At 44.7% G+C, this 18,600-nt stretch overlaps 1 protein-coding gene across 2 annotated transcripts in view; it reads right to left on the bottom strand.

Annotated features, from left to right (window-relative positions):
* The window catches only part of adam10a (ADAM metallopeptidase domain 10a), a 114,960-nt gene that overhangs the window by 3,431 nt on the left and 92,929 nt on the right, over window positions 1-18,600 (bottom strand). For both annotated transcript variants that reach the window (XR_013963797.1, XM_080759326.1), the window contains exons 9-15: window positions 9,239-9,402; window positions 7,677-7,860; window positions 7,059-7,209; window positions 6,363-6,546; window positions 4,932-5,043; window positions 1,236-1,456; window positions 563-689 (exon numbers count right to left, since the gene is read on the bottom strand). Coding sequence is in view for 1 of the 2 variants with exons in the window: in XM_080759326.1 (XP_080615452.1) it covers window positions 563-689; window positions 1,236-1,456; window positions 4,932-5,043; window positions 6,363-6,546; window positions 7,059-7,209; window positions 7,677-7,860; window positions 9,239-9,402 (1,143 nt within the window). In the remaining variant the exon portion in view is untranslated. The remainder of the gene's footprint in view (window positions 1-562; window positions 690-1,235; window positions 1,457-4,931; window positions 5,044-6,362; window positions 6,547-7,058; window positions 7,210-7,676; window positions 7,861-9,238; window positions 9,403-18,600) is intronic.

The following is an 18,600-nucleotide window of genomic DNA, read 5'->3' as shown; positions in this document are numbered from 1 at the left end:
AGCAGTGGTTGGGAGGCGGACTATTTTCCGACAGCATTCTAGCCGACGGGGCAACGGTCCGCTCCGCAGCGGGGGGACATTCGCTGCGATGCGAAAAAGCGATGGTCCGACATGCGCTGCTCCCGTGCTTGCGGTTAGGGTTAGGTTAGGATTGAGTTTTCGGATCAATATGCTGTCGGAAAAAAGACCTGCACCTGCGGTGGTTTGGGTGGAGCTGGGTGTGTGGTGGTGTGGGGTACCTGGCAGTGGTTTTTGGGGGAGCTGGGTGTGTGGTGGTGTGGGGTACCTGGCAGTGGTTTGGGTGGAGCTGGGTGTGTGGTGGTGTGGGGTACCTGGCAGTGGTTTGGGTGGAGCTGGGTGTGTGGTGGTGTGGGGTACCTGGCAGTGGTTTGGGTGGAGCTGGGTGTGTGGTAGTGTGGGGTACCTGGCAGTGGTTTGGGTGGAGCTGGGTGTGTGGTGGTGTGTGGTACCTGGCAGTGGTTTGGGTGGAGCTGGGTGTGTGGTAGTGTGGGGTACCTGGCAGTGGTTTGGGTGGAGCTGGGTGTGTGGTGGTGTGGGGTACCTGGCAGTGGTTTGGGGGGAGGCAGCTTGGGGTTGGAGCTGGGCGTGTGGACGCTGCAGATCTTGATGAAGCCGGCCATCAACATGATGAGAGCAATGCCCATCAACAGCACCGCCCACCAGTGAGCCTGCACACACACACACACACACACACACACACACACACACACACACACACACACACACACACACACACACACACAAAACCAACTTCTTCATAAAGTCTGTAAGAACTGTGACGCCAACGACAAACAATATCGCTGGCATCTCTTTCAGAGCGATTCGACGAATGATGGAAAACGCTGATCACGGGTTCAACATGCTTACAGAATGTTAGCAGTGGCTCCTGGTGAATCATCATGACCTATAAAACATTCCATGCATACCGCAATGTTTCCATGTCTATTACTGTGCATCTTTGTCCGGTCATGACGACGACAGCATTATTATTTTTCTTCTAGTGCATTGTAACAGGGACAGACTCCATCTCCCAGGGGTCTCTAGGGCATTGCAACGGGGACAGACTCCATCTTCCAGGGGTCTCTAGGGCATTGCAACGAGGACCGACTCCATCTCCCAGGGGTCTCTAGGGCATTGTAACAGGGACAGACTCCATCTCGGGGTCTCTGTTCTCACACTCACCACTATCCACTCAGCGATGTTCTCACACTCACCACTATCCACTCGGCGATGTTCTCGTACAGCTCTGCGTTGAAGATGGCCTTCTTCAGGCGGGCCAGCGGCCCGTCAGCGTCCACCAGGCGACACTTCATGAACACGTCACAGTAGCCCTTGAAGTCGTTGCAGGGCGAGCCGGGCTGCAGCGTGGTGATCTTCTTCTGGAAGAAACTGGCCAACTTCTCCGAGCCGGTGCTGGAGCAGGTGTTGGGCTTCACTGCAGAGGGAGGAATTTTCATTTGCTTAAGCCCAAGGTGTTACCGCTGATCGTAAAGGCTCTGCAATTGTGCATGCTGGCACACTGGAAACACCAGTGGGTCTCAAAAGTATTCTTGAGTGGGTTCCAAATGGCCCCACAGGGGTCTGTATAACTCTGGACCCGTAAGGGTCCATTTGGTTCCATTTGTACACTATCAAGAGTTATGTGCGTCTGTGAAATATAAAAGGATTGAGAACACCGACTGGACACTAAATGGAAACAGAGCCTTAATTAGTATCATCGGTAACACCTGTGAAGTAGGGAAGCAGCCCCGGAAGTAGGAAGAGTTATTCTGTGTGTATAGAGAAGCCCATTGCTTGACTTGGCGATTATACAAAATGAATTTCTTTCCTGTTTAGTCTGGAAGTTTCATTTACTGCAATGTGGGAAAGCTTGTGTTGTGGCAACAGTTGAGCTAGATCGTGCCCAGCTCTCAGACACAGTTCCAAAGAGCCTGTAGCTCTCTCTCTCTCGCTCTCTGCAACTGATGGCTGTGTGATGTTGTTTTTTTTACAGCAAATTTTAGTTTTAGTCATTAGTCATTTAGAATAGTTCTCATTTAGTTACCGGCTGACAAAAAGCCACTACCGACCTACTTTTCCTTGGCAGATTTTCCGCGCTGCGCGAGCACACTCACCACTATCCACTCGCCGATGTTCTCACACACTCACCACTATCCACTCAACGATGTTCTCACACACTCACCACTATCCACTATCCACTCAACGATGTTCTCACACACTCACCACTATCCACTCAACGATGTTCTCACACACTCACCACTATCCACTCAACGATGTTCTCACACTCACCACTATCCACTCAACGATGTTCTCACACACTCACCACTATCCACTCAACGATGTTCTCACACACTCACCACTATCCACTCAACGATGTTCTCACACACTCACCACTATCCACTCAGCGATGTTCTCACACACTCACCACTATCCACTCAACGATGTTCTCACACACTCACCACTATCCACTCAACGATGTTCTCACACACTCACCACTATCCACTCAGCGATGTTCTCACACACTCACCACTATCCACTCAACGATGTTCTCACACTCACCACTATCCACTCAGCGATGTTCTCACACACTCACCACTATCCACTCAGCGATGTTCTCACACTCACCACTATCCACTCAACGATGTTCTCACACTCACCACTATCCACTCAACGATGTTCTCACACACTCACCACTATCCACTCAACGATGTTCTCACACACTCACCACTATCCACTCACCGATGTTCTCACACACTCACCACTATCCACTCAACGATGTTCTCACACACTCACCACTATCCACTCAACGATGTTCTCACACTCACCACTATCCACTCAGCGATGTTCTCACACTCACCACTATCCACTCAACGATGTTCTCACACTCACCACTATCCACTCAACGATGTTCTCACACTCACCACTATCCACTCAACGATGTTCTCACACTCACCACTATCCACTCAACGATGTTCTCACACACTCACCACTATCGACTCAACGATGTTCTCACACACTCACCACTATCCACTCAACGATGTTCTCACACACTCACCACTATCCACTCAACGATGTTCTCACACACTCACCACTATCCACTCAACGATGTTCTCACACACTCACCACTATCCACTCAACGATGTTCTCACACACTCACCACTATCCACTCAACGATGTTCTCACACACTCACCACTATCCACTCAACGATGTTCTCACACACTCACCACTATCCACTCAGCGATGTTCTCACACTCACCACTATCCACTCAACGATGTTCTCACACACTCACCACTATCCACTCAACGATGTTCTCACACACTCACCACTATCCACTCAACGATGTTCTCACACACTCACCACTATCCACTCAACGATGTTCTCACACACTCACCACTATCCACTCAACGATGTTCTCACACTCACCACTATCCACTCAACGATGTTCTCACACTCACCACTATCCACTCAACGATGTTCTCACACTCACCACTATCCACTCAACGATGTTCTCACACACTCACCAGTGGTGAGTGTGTGAGAACATCGTTGAGTGGATAGTGGTGAGTGTGAGAACATCGTTGAGTGGATAGTGGTGAGTGTGAGAACATCGTTGAGTGGATAGTGGTGAGTGTGTGAGAACATCGTTGAGTGGATAGTGGTGAGTGTGTGAGAACATCGTTGAGTGGATAGTGGTGAGTGTGTGAGAACATCGTTGAGTGGATAGTGGTGAGTGTGTGAGAACATCGTTGAGTGGATAGTGGTGAGTGTGAGAACATCGTTGAGTGGATAGTGGTGAGTCACCACTATCCACTCAACGATGTTCTCACACTCACCACTATCCACTCAACGATGTTCTCACACTCACCACTATCCACTCAACGATGTTCTCACACACTCACCACTACTATCCACTCAGCGTTTTAGTCACATTTTTGTCACCTGGAATGTTTTAGTGTTAGTCTAGTTTTAGTCGACTAAACATCTGCAGGTGATTTAGTCGACTACAATGTATTCAGGCGGGCCTTAAAATTACTTGTCCACTAGTCCACTTGTCCACTATAGTCCCTAACATTTTAGTCTAGTTTTTATTTGTTGACGAAATTGTCAGTATATTTAGTCTTAGTTTTAGTCATCATAGCTTAGTTTCCATTTAGTTTTTGTCTGTGGAAAAAGGTAGTCGACGAACATTTTTCGTCTTAGTTTTAGTCGACGAAATCAACACTGGTTGTGGCAACAGTTGAGCTAGAATTGTGCCCAGCTCTCAGATACAGTTCCAAAGAGCCTGTAGCTCTCTCTCTCTCTAGCTGCGACTGAATAGCCTGACACTCAGTCTGAATTTTCATTTCGTTTCACTTCATTATTCAGACTGAAAGCCCTCCCCACGGCAGCAGTTTATGGGATGGGTGTCAGCAGTCTTCAGTGTTTGGTTCATATCAACCAATCAGAATAGTAGGAAAGCAGATGGCGTTGTCAATCATGAGGCTATTTCAAACCCGTTTGCTAACCAAACAAACAGCCAACGAGCGCTACTAGCATGTGAACAAAAGCGGTAAAATATGTCGGATGATGATGATTATAAAAGTTTCTGTAAAGTTTCTGTAAAGAAACTATTTATCATACGCCGATTTAATAGCCAGATTGATACGGTCGTGAGTTACCACAGTGGGGGCAGCCATGCTTGTTGTCTGACGCTGTTGAGTGACAGGGCTGATGGCAAATCAGCTGCTGTGATCGGATTTCCGAACGACACTAACGCCGCCATAGGCAGAGACTCCAGACCTGAATCGCCAGAACATATTGTCTTAATGGGCGTGGCTAGGGATTCAGGGCTGGAGCCAGGCTAGAGACTGAAGGCTGTGTGATGTCCACAGCGCGTTTTATTTGTTTTTGGAGTTCTCCGACACTCACTTTTCTCCATGCAGCAGACGTGGCAGAGCTCGGCAGCCTCGTCCTTGCCCTCTGTGCTGGCACAGGTGCACACCTCCAGGCCGTACTTCTCACAGATGGAACCCGAGCAACCCTGTTTAGAAACACAACCACAACCACCAGCAAGTCACAACCAGCCTCAGATTATTCAAACATCCGCGACGCCAAGTGCCAGTGGTGGCTAAAGTACTCGCATGTTTTTCTTAAGTAAAATTTGGGGAATTCAAAATGTAGGCTACTTGAGTAGAAGTACAACAGTATTGGCATCAAAATGTACTCTCAGCAAGGCAGATGGCTTCTTGGTTAGAGTGGGTGACAAAAGTCACACGTAAAGATGAAATGACCTACCTAGGTTCCATCCTGGAGGCTAATCTTTCCGGTGATAAAATGGCCTCAGGCCAAGCTCACAATGCATTGTGAGCTTGTAGATCGGCTATTTTGAAATGGCCAAAATGTATGTATGTATGTATTATAGGGCTGAAGTGGTTACTGTAGCCTATGTTTTGTCATAATAAGCTAAATCTACAAAGTAACTCGTAACTTCAAAATAAACCAGAGTAAAAGTAGAATATTTGCTTCCGAGATGTAGTGGAGTAGAAGTAAAAGGGAATTGGAAATACTCCAGTAAAGTACAAATGCCTCAAAATTGTACTTAAGTAAATGTACTTAACACCACTGCTGTTAACGCCTACACAACCAGTCTCTGATTATCATTATTCAATGATCCGTGGCTGCCAAGTGCACCTACAGCTGTTCAAACACCTGAAGCAAACATGCAGGCAGTACTTAGTAAAGCAACGTGCCTCAAGAGGCTGTGCTTTAGTGATTATAGAGCAGCTAAAGGGGCATTATTAAAGCTACAACCCTTGTAGCTCTTCTAAAAAAACGGTAAAATCCTGTTGCAAATCATAGACATAACCCAATTAAAACGAACAACTTCAAGAATAATTTACACAGAAAACTAGACCCTAGGCACTTTAAGGTAACCAAACGCTTATGCAATCAATATCTGCCTTGGTTTAACCCATTTTAGACCTGTTACACCTATAGGTTATTTTACCTGTTCCTAATAATATGTAAACGACATGACATCAGCTTGTGACTGCAACTTGTTCCTGTTCGCAGATGACTCAGCACTGCTGGTCTCGGACAGGAACAAACTGCAGGTTGAAAAGGCCCTCAGTTCCGAACTCGGTAGAATCTGCACCTGGCTCGCTGATAACAAACTATCATTACACCTGGGAAAAACTGAATCCATTCTCTTTGGATCAAATAATCTCAGCAAGACAGATGGGTTCTTATCTGTGAAAATATGAAATTACCTACCTAGGTTCCATCCTGGAGGCTAATCTTTCCGATGATAAAATGGCCACCAACTTAATCAAAATTCAACCAAAGAATTAGCTGCGTTACCCCGTTGAGGCAGACTTGGGTGTCCCCGTGGCAGGCGGTGAAGTTGGCCTTGGGTTCCGACGACGGACACCCGGCGGTCAGGCCGTTGCACTGACCCTCGTGAGCACACTCCGACTCCACGCGGCACCTCTCGTTGGTGCCCTTGTAGTTGCACTCCGGTGTGCAGCAGGGACCCTGACTGGGACTGTTGGGAGATGGATGAACACATGTTATTATACAGCAGGGACCCTGACTGGGACTGTTGGGAGATGGATGAACACATGTTATTATACAGCAGGGACCCTGACTGGGACTGTTGGGAGATGGATGAACACATGTTATTATACAGCAGGGACCCTGACTGGGACTGTTGGGAGATGGATGAACACATGTTATTATACAGCAGGGACCCTGGCTGGGACTGTTGGGAGATGGATGAACACATGTTATTATACAGCAGGGACCCTGACTGGGACTGTTGGGAGATGGATGAACACATGTTATTATACAGCATGCATCATGTTTAACTAACCTGCAGATCTTGTAGTTTGGCTGCGTTATTAACATGCATGGTCATTAACCCATTTTGGGGGCGGGAACTCCATTTGATGTTTTAAGCAGATCTACAAGCTTGTAGATCTGCTATTTTTTGATAGCTAAAGTATAACGTAATGCTTAAAACATCATTTGGAGTTCTAACCTAACCTTTAAACTAACCTGCAGATCTTGTCGGGCTTCAGTTTGCACTTCGTGCCGTCGAGCTCGTTGGCATCGTAGCAGCAGGGGTCTTTGCACTGGTCGCTGTAGCCACAGTCACACTGTTCCCCCACCTCCACCAGCCCATTGCCACAGATAGGCTGGCCAGACTCTGCACACACACACACACACACACACACACACACACACACACACACACACACACACACACACACACACACACACACACACACACACACACACACACAAGGTCAAAACATGGAGAAAAGAGGCTTCTGCCCGACAGCAACAACATACTTACTGTACGTTCAAAAGGTTAAAACACCCCCAAAATCCCAAGAGCTTATTTTCATTGTGCTCCTTTGAGTGCATGTCAAGCTAGATGGCTCACCCGCGCTCCCGGCCAAGCCGTTTGTAAATCCGTCAAGATTTGAGGGAGTTATGAATATTTTTGTTTGAGCTGCCATGGAACATACTGTACTGCAGCCCCTCAGCAAGATGGCCGCCGGGTGAACTACGTCAGAGAGTTCGCCTTGAGCCATCTACCCTTTATATATGTCTATGGTGATAACCTCCAGCTCTGTTAGCTTTTCCTGGTCTATGGTGTTTTTTATTTACCGACGAAGCAGCTGTCCTTCTTCTTCTCCAGGACCTGGCTGACGTTGCGGACGCTGCAGGGCGAGAACTTGTTGTTGTTGAGCTTGTCGCCCGACGTGGCTCGGGCGTACATGATGAAGTTGCCCCTCTCCTTCTTGTCCTGCATCTTGGACTCTCCCGGGGTGCATTCTGTGCCAGAGTCATGCTGCAACCACAATACAATAATAACAACATCTCCACGTTTATATAGTGCTTTTCTATGTACCCAAAGCTGTGTTGATTTCGTCGACTAAAACTAAGACGAAAAATGTTCGTCGACTACCTTTTGGCTATGGCGACTAAAAACAAGACTAAATATACTTACAATTTCGTCAACAAATAAAAACTAGACTAAAATGTTAGGAAGGGACTAGTGGACAAGAGATCCAGTATAAGTCATCTTACACTTACACTTTTACACGGTCGCATGCTGAAAATAGGAACATAGATCTACAAGCTCACAACTTGTGAGCTTGTAGATAGGCGGCGCGTTGTGAGCTTGTAGATCGGCTATTTTCAGCAAGTGTAAAATCTTATGATATTTAGTCGACTAAAACACTAAAACGTTCCAGGTGACTAAAATGTGACTAAAACTAAAAGGAAAACTATTCAAGAGACTATGACTAAAACTAAAATAAAAGATTACTGCCAAAAACAACACTGACCTAAAGGTGCTTTACACGGGGTGCATACTGTACGACTGGCATTAGACTGACAACACCGTCGCTCCTGACATGCGCTGCCGGTTACAAGTTAACACCCCGAACGCCGGGGTTATTTAATCCATTAAATCATAGCGCCCAGCGATTTATCACAGCGGAGCACATTTAGCGACGGACCGTATGCTATCCCGGACCCGGATGTGGCTGAAGTAGCTACTGTAGATGTAGCCAAAACACTCGAGGCGATCGACAACAACGGGAGGTATGATTAGATGGAGTTGGCATACAACGTTATCCACAGATCCGTGCAGTTAGAGGTAAAAACACGTTTCGGCCAGTTATAGCGCCACCATGAGGCTGAGTTGAAAATGTTCACGTGGCATTTCTTCCTCGGCCTAGTGGGAATGTGCGTGCACAATTTCACGGAAATCACACGATGTGTTCATGATTTGCAGCATTTTGTTTGAAACTGAGCACTCCTGCGAACTTTGGAAGCCAATCTTAGCCAATCAGGATGGAGTCTGAGAAATCTGAAAGACCTGTTTTGTTGAATGGCTCTACAGAGACCGTGTACCAATTTGTGTGATGTTTGGACCAAATCTGTACAGGTGTACTGTCCAAAAACTTGTTTTGCACAAAGCGGCTTCCTGGTGGCGCTATAACAGGTCGTTCTGAACATTTTGGGGCAGAGGTTCATCGTTGGCATCCAGGGTGTGCAAAATTTGGCATCGACCGGGTTAACGGTGCCAGATATTAGCTGTTCACGGACGGACACACACACGAAACATACTCTCTCCCCATGCTGTCGGCCTGGTGGAGACAATTAGCAGCTATAGAGGTGCAGGAGGACAGGCAGTGTTCAAATAGTCTATAGTTACTCACAGGAGAGCCAAAGTTGTGTCCGACCTCGTGGGCGAAGGTGATGTGCGAGACCTTGGGGGGCACGTGGGAAGCGTAGTTCTGCACGGTGATGATGCCCGTGTTCAGAGACTTCCTCTTCCCGTCAGAGTACAGCTTACTCTTCTCACAGATGCCTCCCGAGCTTCCTGAGAGACGACAAGTATGAGACAAAGAGACAAAACTATTTAGAATGATGGTTTTTCACTGACCAAAACGCATGCACAGCCCCTACTACAATATACGTGAACATTATCATCTCTGTCAGGTGGAAACCTCATATGTCCAAAACTGTAACTTTTCAGGATTCAAAAACAAAAATAGCAAAAATAAGCAGATCTACAATCTCAATGCGAGCTTGTAGATCTGCTACTTTTGATGCTTTCATGCGAGGCTACTGTAGTATGATCGAGTAGGGCATTCATTTACGAGAAAAGATACTCCACAAATGGTCAAAACATGGAGAAAAGAGGCTTCTGCCCGACAGCAACAACATACTTACGTACTTATCTGTCAAAAGGTTAAAACACCCCCAAAAATCCCAAGAGCTTAGTTTCATTGTGCTGCTTTGAGTGCATGTCAAAGCGCATGCGTGCTTGTGTGTGCGTGTGTGTGCGTGTGCCATGTGTCCACACAGCAGCAACGTGAGCAGGTGGTCCTCAGTTTGGCTCTAGAGCAGTGTGACAGCCACAGCTAGTAGCTGGGGTGGGGGGGGGGGGGCCGTTGGTGTTTGGGGTCGCGTCAACACATGTCACAGAGTCAACATCTATCTACACTGCTCACGTACGGTACAGTACGGTACTAGACAGCAAGCTCTTATTTTACGGTCCATGTGGAGCAGCTAACAAAAAAAAGTCAGGTGAAACAAGTGCCGTCTCTCCCCAACATGTATGTTTCTGTGTCACAATCTCACGACACAAACCTAGTTTGTGTTCGTTTCCGACGTTCTGTTCGTGGTTCAATCACTGTGCTTTGTCGTGGCTTTACTGCTGTCCATGCAGTTAGCTCATTAGCATTAGCAGCTAGCTACTTGTCGCTTCGAGCTGCGGTCTTATGGGGCAGGGCTTAGGAGACAGCCAATCGTGACTATGTCACTACTACATGATTGGCTACACGAGTGGTGCAGACTCCCATTGGCTTAGGCGGCGTTTCAGACTATTTGCTTAGGGGGCAGTTTCTTTTTTTTATATTTTTTTGCAACCCATTTTTGTGTCATATATCTAACGTAATTCTGGTCGCTACACTTCCTCTGCCAACCGGGGGGGGGGGGGGGGGGGGGGGGGCAGCGGACTGACCTCATGCTTGTCAGGTTTCACCTGACAAACATTAAGAGCACAGATTCCCTCAAAAAACAAGTCTTGTTTTTCTCTTGTTGTTAGAAAGACTTTTCATTCTGTAATAATGTCCCGTGTTTGGTGGATGTGCTGCACATGCATGCTTCAACTCCCCACGTCGAAGCCTCTTGAAGCAGTCTACCACAGTGCTCTACCAACGTATTACTGCTGATGATTGGCCATTTCTCGCAGTTCGTAGGGAGCAAGATTGGATATTATTTATTTATAAGCCCTTGTGTCAGTGGTAACCTTCTTTTGTACCTATCCTCGCTTTCAGAACCAAAGGTTACTGGACAGTGAACACATTCACCCAGGCCATGTGAGAACAGTGAACAAGGAAAGACTGCTTATGCTCCACACAAATGGAACAAACTCCAGGACTCTCTCAATATGGTTTGATCTACTGGCTCACTACTAAAATCTTAAATATCTAAAACCACATATTACACACATAAAGACCCCCAGGAAAGTGTTCTAAACGTCATTAAATTAACACCCCAATCGCCCAGGACGAAGTTCACCGTCCTTACTCCTTTCTATTAGTAACGCCCAGCGCCCAGGAAGTTTTATCCAAAAGTTTATTGATATGAAAACCGATCGCATCGCTCTACAGCCTAGGAGCGCCTGTTGTGCAATCCTCGATGTTGCGCAACAGTGGGACGTCATCGAAAATGTTACCCCCCTGTTTAGCCGACGACAACAAAAATCTTAAAACGTTAATAACTCACGATCTAAATCATCCCGTCCAATTCTAAGAGTGTTAGACGGCTCCCCACTGTCCAGTCGCTAGTCGTGTTAGATTTAATCATACCTCCCGTCGATCGCCTTCAGAGTGTTTTGGCTACAATTAGCTGCTACAGCTAACATATATTTTGTGTTAACATATATTTTCCCTTTAACTCTGGAGATTTTGTATTTGAAGAAGGTTGCCATAGGGCAGGGCAAATAGGCAATAGCTCTTTTCCTCCTTGTTTTTATGATACAAAAAAATAAATAAATCCCAACACCATGAACAGCTCATTATATTATACTACGGTATACCATAATTGCATCCACACAAAGGAACATGAAAGTGAATTTATCTCACCTGAAAGGCAATTAATAAATTATATTGTGTAATTACTATTTTGAGCAGTTCTACATGGTCAGGCATCCAACAATGTGTTTATGCATGTCCATAAAGTTATAGGCTCTGAACCTTCTCTATCGCCTCCAACTACTCTGTCTTACTTTAGGCTCTGAACCTTCTCTATCGCCTCCAACTACTCTGTCTTACTTTAGGCTCTGAACCTTCTCTATCGCCTCCAACTACTCTGTCTTACTTTAGGCTCTGAACCTTAAATGGTAAATGGTAAATGGTGCATTTATATAGCGCCTTTATCCAAGGCGCTTTACATAGATTGTGCATTACATTCACCCATTCATACACCGATGGCAGCGGAAACCATGCAAGGCACCAACAAGCACATCGGGAGCAATTAGGGGTTCAGTGTCTTGCTCAAGGACACTTCGACAGTAACTCTGGGGGAGCCCGGGTTTGAACTGGCAACCTTGCGGTTCCCATCCAGGCACTCTACCCCTGAGCCACTGCCGCCCCCTTCTCTATCACCTCCAACTACTCTGTCTTACTTTAGGCTCTGAACCTTCTCTATCACCTCTAACTACTGTCTTACTTTAGGCTCTGAACCTTCTCTATCGCCTTTAACTATTCTGTCTTACTTTAGGCTCTGAACCTTCTCTATCGCTTCTAACTACTATGTCTTACTTTAGGCTCTGAACCTTCTCTATCGCCTCTAACTACTGTCTTACTTTAGGCTCTGAACCTTCTCTATCGCCTCTAACTACTGTCTTACTTTAGGCTCTGAACCTTCTCTATCGCCTCTAACTACTGTCTTACTTTAGGCTCTGAACCTTCTCTATCGCCTTTAACTACTGTCTTAATTTAGGCTCTGAACCTTCTCTATCGCCTTTAACTACTGTCTTAATTTAGGCTCTGAACCTTCTCTATCGCCTCTAACTACTCTGTCTTACTTTAGGCTCTGAACTACTACTTTAGTTCTGCACGGTGACAGTGACGATGTCAGTATTCAGAGACTTCCTCAACCGTTGATGCTTGAAAAAGCATTTTAGGGTCTCATTTTTATAATACTCATAATATGATCCACTGTGCTCATGTGCCTTTTGGGGCTCGTTTTCCTACACCCGGTTGCTTGTTTCTCTCACAAACATCTGGCGACACGAACACATGATTGGTTGTTGCAGGCTGTGAGGGAGGGAGGGGGAGGGGCCACATCATCAACTCTCATTTCCCATAAACCTACACATCGTCCAGTCATCCACAGGCAACAGCTTCCAGCTATGACACAACATGAGCTCAGCAGAGCACTTAACAGGCAGTAAACAATGTGTGTGTGTCGTGTGTGTACACATATGCTTACGCCCTTTCACTGCAGCTGCTTATGTGCGTAGGCGGCAATTGGTCCAATTCAATAAGAGGCCCATTAGCGGGTTGGAACAGGTTCATTCTTGGTTCACTCTGACCCTACTATGGCATTCAGCACACTTGCTCAGTGCTCTCTCTCTCTCTCTCTCTCTCTCTCTCTGTGTGTGTGTCTCTCTCTCTCTCTCTCTCTGAATTGATTCATCAGAGTGTATTGCTAATTCACCTGTTATTGATTGTTTGTTTGGGTGGTGTGACTTCTGAACTTGGAGAGCCGAACCAAAAAAAGACTGATGAACTCCATATAAAGTGCCGCGGTTTACAAAAGCCACCGCTTTATAACGCGTTAAAGTTTAAATGCTGTGATCCCCCCCCCCCCCCCCCCCCCCCCATAACATGATACTATGATAAATTATGTCTTTATGTGGCCACACCCACCAGTTCAATAAGTATGCTGAAGCCACACACACTGCTGTGGGAGGGGTTTACGGGAGGGGATGATATTGTGATGTCACTAGAATTGGTGTGTTTCGAATTGGACCTTTTGACTGAAAGGCTTTCAGCTTTCAGGAAGAAACAAAAAAAACACAGACATAATATGTGACTAAATTTGACTGAGGGAGTGTCATTGGATTTTTTACACGTCATATGAAAACAGGGAATCATCAAAAGCTTCAAATTGACATATTGGTTGTTCAGTTTGACCCATCAGTTTTGGAGATACATATGGCTTATAGAGTAATGTCTTGTAGAAAAAAGCGAGTTGAGAAAACAGGCTTGAAAGGTTCACTTCTGTGGTCTCTAGCATTACACTTAGCTACATGTTTAAGCATTTATTTCATATTTGCATGTCTTCTGTGGTCTCTAACATTACACCTATAGCTACATGTTTAAGCATTTATTTCATATTTACATGTCGATTTCAGCTCTGACACTTATTTCAGACATGCTCTAGTATGTGAAGAGTCTGCCTGTGCTATTAACTCATTTAAAAATTAAAATAAAAAAAGTTTTTCTCCTATGGTGAAAAGCTGGAGTTTGCGCGATGGCAGGCTCTCAGTCAAATCTTGTCAATATTCTAACCACACCTGGGGGTCTATTCCAGTAATGTTAACTTCATAGAGCGCTGCAGGCCCGCCCCCTTTCATGACGACAAGAGCCATGGAAGAGAATGTACCTATATCTAAGCCCCTCCCCCAAATTGCTATCGTCCAATCACAGCTAAGCATAACATTGGTTAGACAAACCTCTCCACCAATAGTTTTCCTATATGATAAAACATTGGTTTAAAAAATAAATGTTAAGCACATATTTTTATAGTGCATACGGCAGGCCTTGTTGACTGATTTGGAAGAGATTTTGAAGATCTGGTTCCAAAAATGAACAAGTATTTAATGTGTAAAATCCATGATATTTACATTGGAATTAATGAGCCCGGCTGGAAAGTGGGAATGTCTAAGTGGGAGAGGGCGGGGCTTAGCTAAAGGTGAATTTATATAGCCTTTTCAAAAAATATATATTTAAAGACGTTTACTCTGCGGACAAAGCCAGATCTGATCGTGACAAATCATGACAATAAACACAATGTTTTGGGCCGATCAAATAATTAGTAAGAAGAAAAACAAAACCAAAAGTGTTGTACCCTGCCCCTTTTTTGTTTCGTTTTTTTCTTTTTTTTTATGCGGACAATGAACGGGGAATTATTTTCCAGGCCAAGCAGATCTACAAGCTCACGAGCTTGTAGATCTGCTATTTTTGAAAAATCTTGAAAATGTGCCTGGAATCTATATTGTTACAGAGTTAACGTTTTTAACCCAAATACAGATAATTCTGGGGGTCCTTGACATGAAAAAGGTTGAGCACCACTAACATATAGGTTTTTCAGAAAACTGTTAGGATTTAGAAGTAGAGGTATCGGGAAAAGTATGAAATCGGCCCTGAAAACTGCAAGTGCACATTTGAGGAGTCTGTTTGAGGAGTCTGTTACAGTATAAACACAACACGAGATATAGCTATAAACAGAGATCACGACAATGGTATCGGTATCTGTATCGGCTAACACAGAAATTGAGGTATGGGGATCGGAAGCGAAAAAAGTGTATCGGGACATCCCTATTTAGAAGACAATGTTTTTTAATCTGTCTCAGGTCTAAATGCCTTAATATTCAGCCACCAAAGGCGAATTTTAATGACATATTGTGAGTCTTCTTTCCCCAGTATCAACAACAGAAACAACAAACAGAGCTGCAGAAACGAGCCTGACCAACTGGAAGAAAATAATCTTACATGTAAAACAACCACCTTGTTTGAGTAGGCAGTCAGTCAGTCTTATAATGAAACTGTTCATTGAGCTATTGTCTATGTCTTCTACGCAGGTATATTTAGTAATCAATTTATAGAAGCAGTAACCCACGCTAGGCATAATCATTTTTACAAGTCTCCACTGTGTGTGTGTGGTGTGTGTGTGTGTGTGTGTGTGTGTGTGTGTGTGTGTGTGTGTGTGTGTGTGTGTGTGTGTGTGTGTGTGTGTGTGTGTGTGTGTGTGTGTGTGTGTGTGTGACTGTGTGTATGTGTGTATGGGCGTGCGTGCGTGCGTGTCAACATGTAAGCGTTTGACAGATTCATTAAGGCCTGTTTGCTTGGGGAGCTGTCACATTGAATCCTTTTAACCCATTTAGGCCTGACATCGAAATTTAAAAAAATGTCTTCTAAATCCTGACCTTATGTTTCTGTATCAGTGGTGCTCAATATTTCATGTCAAGGACCCCAAAAATAAGATGTAATTGGCCTGCATCTCACGTGTAAAAAAAACCTTTCAAATGCTGTTTTTCTCCCAGTTTGGAGGAAGAATGATTAGGATTTTTATTGTATTCTCTCACTCTTATAATTATATTATCCATTGGTTTCTGTTGTGTGTGAACAATAATAGCAGCCCATCAAGTATAATTCATGCTTAGTCCCGCAATGGTGTCGCACACACAGACCTCTACGCTCACGATAGTCGCATCCGCGATGCGATGTGAGCTTGTATATCAGTGCGCAACGCTGTTGCGCAATGAAGTATAAATGTCTCCTAGGGTGCATCTCACTAGCCAACACACAAGAGGATGTTGAATGGACTGAAAGCAGCGCTGCCCGAAACAACAGGATTGGAGATCTGTTGGTGGAATTGATTACATGAAACAGTTACCCTCGCGCCCAGTCTCAATGTTTGTAACACATAATTGGTCCATTAACCACTAAAGAGCTGGACGAGAGAGAGAGAGAGAGAGAGAGAGAGAGAGAGAGAGAGAGAGAGAGAGAGATGTTCATGCCCTTGCAAAGGATATAAATTAGTTTAAGCTTTGATCCCCATTGATCCTTTTATGAAGCATAATTTTCACGTGGATTTAACGATAAGATCATTTTGTGCAGAGAGTAGAAAGAGAGAGAGAAGACACAGAGAGAGAGAGAGAGAGAGAGAGAGAGAGAGAGAAGACACAGAGAGAGAGAGACAGAGACCAGTGAGAAAGACACAGACGCATGCATGCACGCACGCACACGCACGCACGCTTTCTTTAAGAGTGTGGAGATCAAGAGGAACAATGCTGACAGGACTGAAAAAAACTCCACACAGTTCAAGATGTTCTAGATGCGTTCCCCTTCTCCTCGATCGTCCTTGAAGTAACAATCACACACATCCACCGAAGGAATGAGAGAGGGATGAAACGGAGGCAGACAGCAGGGCGTGTGTGTGTGTGTGTGTGTGTGTGTGTGTGTGTGTGTGTGTGTGTGTGTGTGTGTGTGTGCGTGCATGTGTGCGCGCGTGCACACACACACACACACACACACACACACACACACACACACATTGCCTTTTTTTAACACTCAGGGTTAACCCATTATACCAGAGGCCAGATATGTATTTGGCTGTGGACCCCAGCATCTGATTTTTATTTTTTTTTGTGCCAGGGATTCAGGGACCCCCAGAAGAGAGGATTTGTGTTAAATAGTCTACTGGAATGTTCATGAACCCAGAAATGGTGGTTAGTATAAACTTTTATAATTCAAATGTCATCTATAGGCTTAGACGATGAGATTAAGCTTGGTTGCTAAAAGTTGCACGTTGAGCAATTTGAGTTATTAGCATAATATGTACAGTATATGTACCAATATTATGTACCAATTTTCGGCATTTATCATTTCCGCAAAACCTTGAACTTGAACGTGAGCCAGGACCAAAATCACGTCAGATCGGGAGCTGTCGTAGGCTTTGTCCTCGGCTGTTTTTCTGTCGTAGAAAGGCGGAGCAGCATTGACTGACCAGCTGAGAGGCTGTCACAGGCATCTAAACATAATGTATTCACTCCTAAAATGTTTATATAAAACTGTATGTTTATGGGCTACATGTAAAAAAAGAAAAAGAAAAGAAAAAAGGAATAGGCCTACATCAACGATTTGTCTTTGTGTCATATGACATTGGTAGATACCGTATGCGAGGATTTGCGCTGCCTGTGCTGGAACCCCCCCCCCCCCCCCCCCCCCCCCCCTCCTTTCTGGAGTTACATCTCGTTGTTTTAAGGATAAACCCGACACGTCGCTCGAATGCCAAATGTGTCGTGCCGGTGTGCCAGCGCAAGTGCAGTGGACCACATTGGAGATAGGTAGGCTAACTCAGACAGGCTGCCAGCCCACCACCACCACTGTTCACCAGTGCCAGTGCCACATGAGGCTGGTTTAGGCTGCACATTCATATAATTGACAGTTGACAGCCCAGCCACGGTGTCATGGACGGACCACAGTGATAGAGACAGACAGACAGGGGTCCTGGAGATGCACTTATTTGCAAAACAGCAGCGTGTGTGTGTGTGTGTGTGTGTGTTAAATAATATATATAATTTGTGGGGTTCTTGACATGAAATATTGAGAACCACTGATTCAGACAATTCTCATGATTTAGAAAACATTGTTTAAATTTCGACGTCAGTCCTAAATGGGTTATTCTGGGTCGGAGAACAACAGAGTAGAGTATCTCTACAAGCTCCAAGTTTGATCTAAAGGTTATTATTCGGTGAAGATAATTTTGTGTACAGCGAAAACTGGAGGGGGGGGGGGGGGGGTTGGCTAGTATGTATATTATATAAAAGCAGTGGTTTTCAACCTTTTTCATATCAAGGCCATTTATTCTGCATTTTTTATTCTTTCTCATTTCTTATTATTTCTCATTTCTCATTTCTTATTATTTCTCATTATTATTTCTCATTTCTTTTTTTTCCCTATTTTTTTGGAATTTGTCGATTTGAGATTTGTTCGATTTGAGATTTGTTCGATTTGAATTTGTGAGATTTGAGATTTGTTCGATTCGATTTGAGATTTGTTCGATTTGAGATTTTGTTCGATTTGAGATTTGTTCAATTTGTGATTTGTTCGATTTGAGATTTGTTCGATTTGAATTTGTTCAATTTGTCACACACGTTCAACGTTCGATGTTCGATTTGATATTTGTTCGATTTGAGATTTGAGATTTGTTCGATTTGAAATTTTGTTCGATTTGAGATTTGTATTATTTCTAATTTCTTATTATTTCTCATTTT

Source organism: Protomyctophum bolini (genome assembly GCF_963924005.1).
Source record: "Protomyctophum bolini genome assembly, chromosome: 1".
Taxonomy (NCBI): domain Eukaryota; kingdom Metazoa; phylum Chordata; class Actinopteri; order Myctophiformes; family Myctophidae; genus Protomyctophum; species Protomyctophum bolini.
This window is presented reverse-complemented; position numbering and strand designations above follow the sequence as displayed.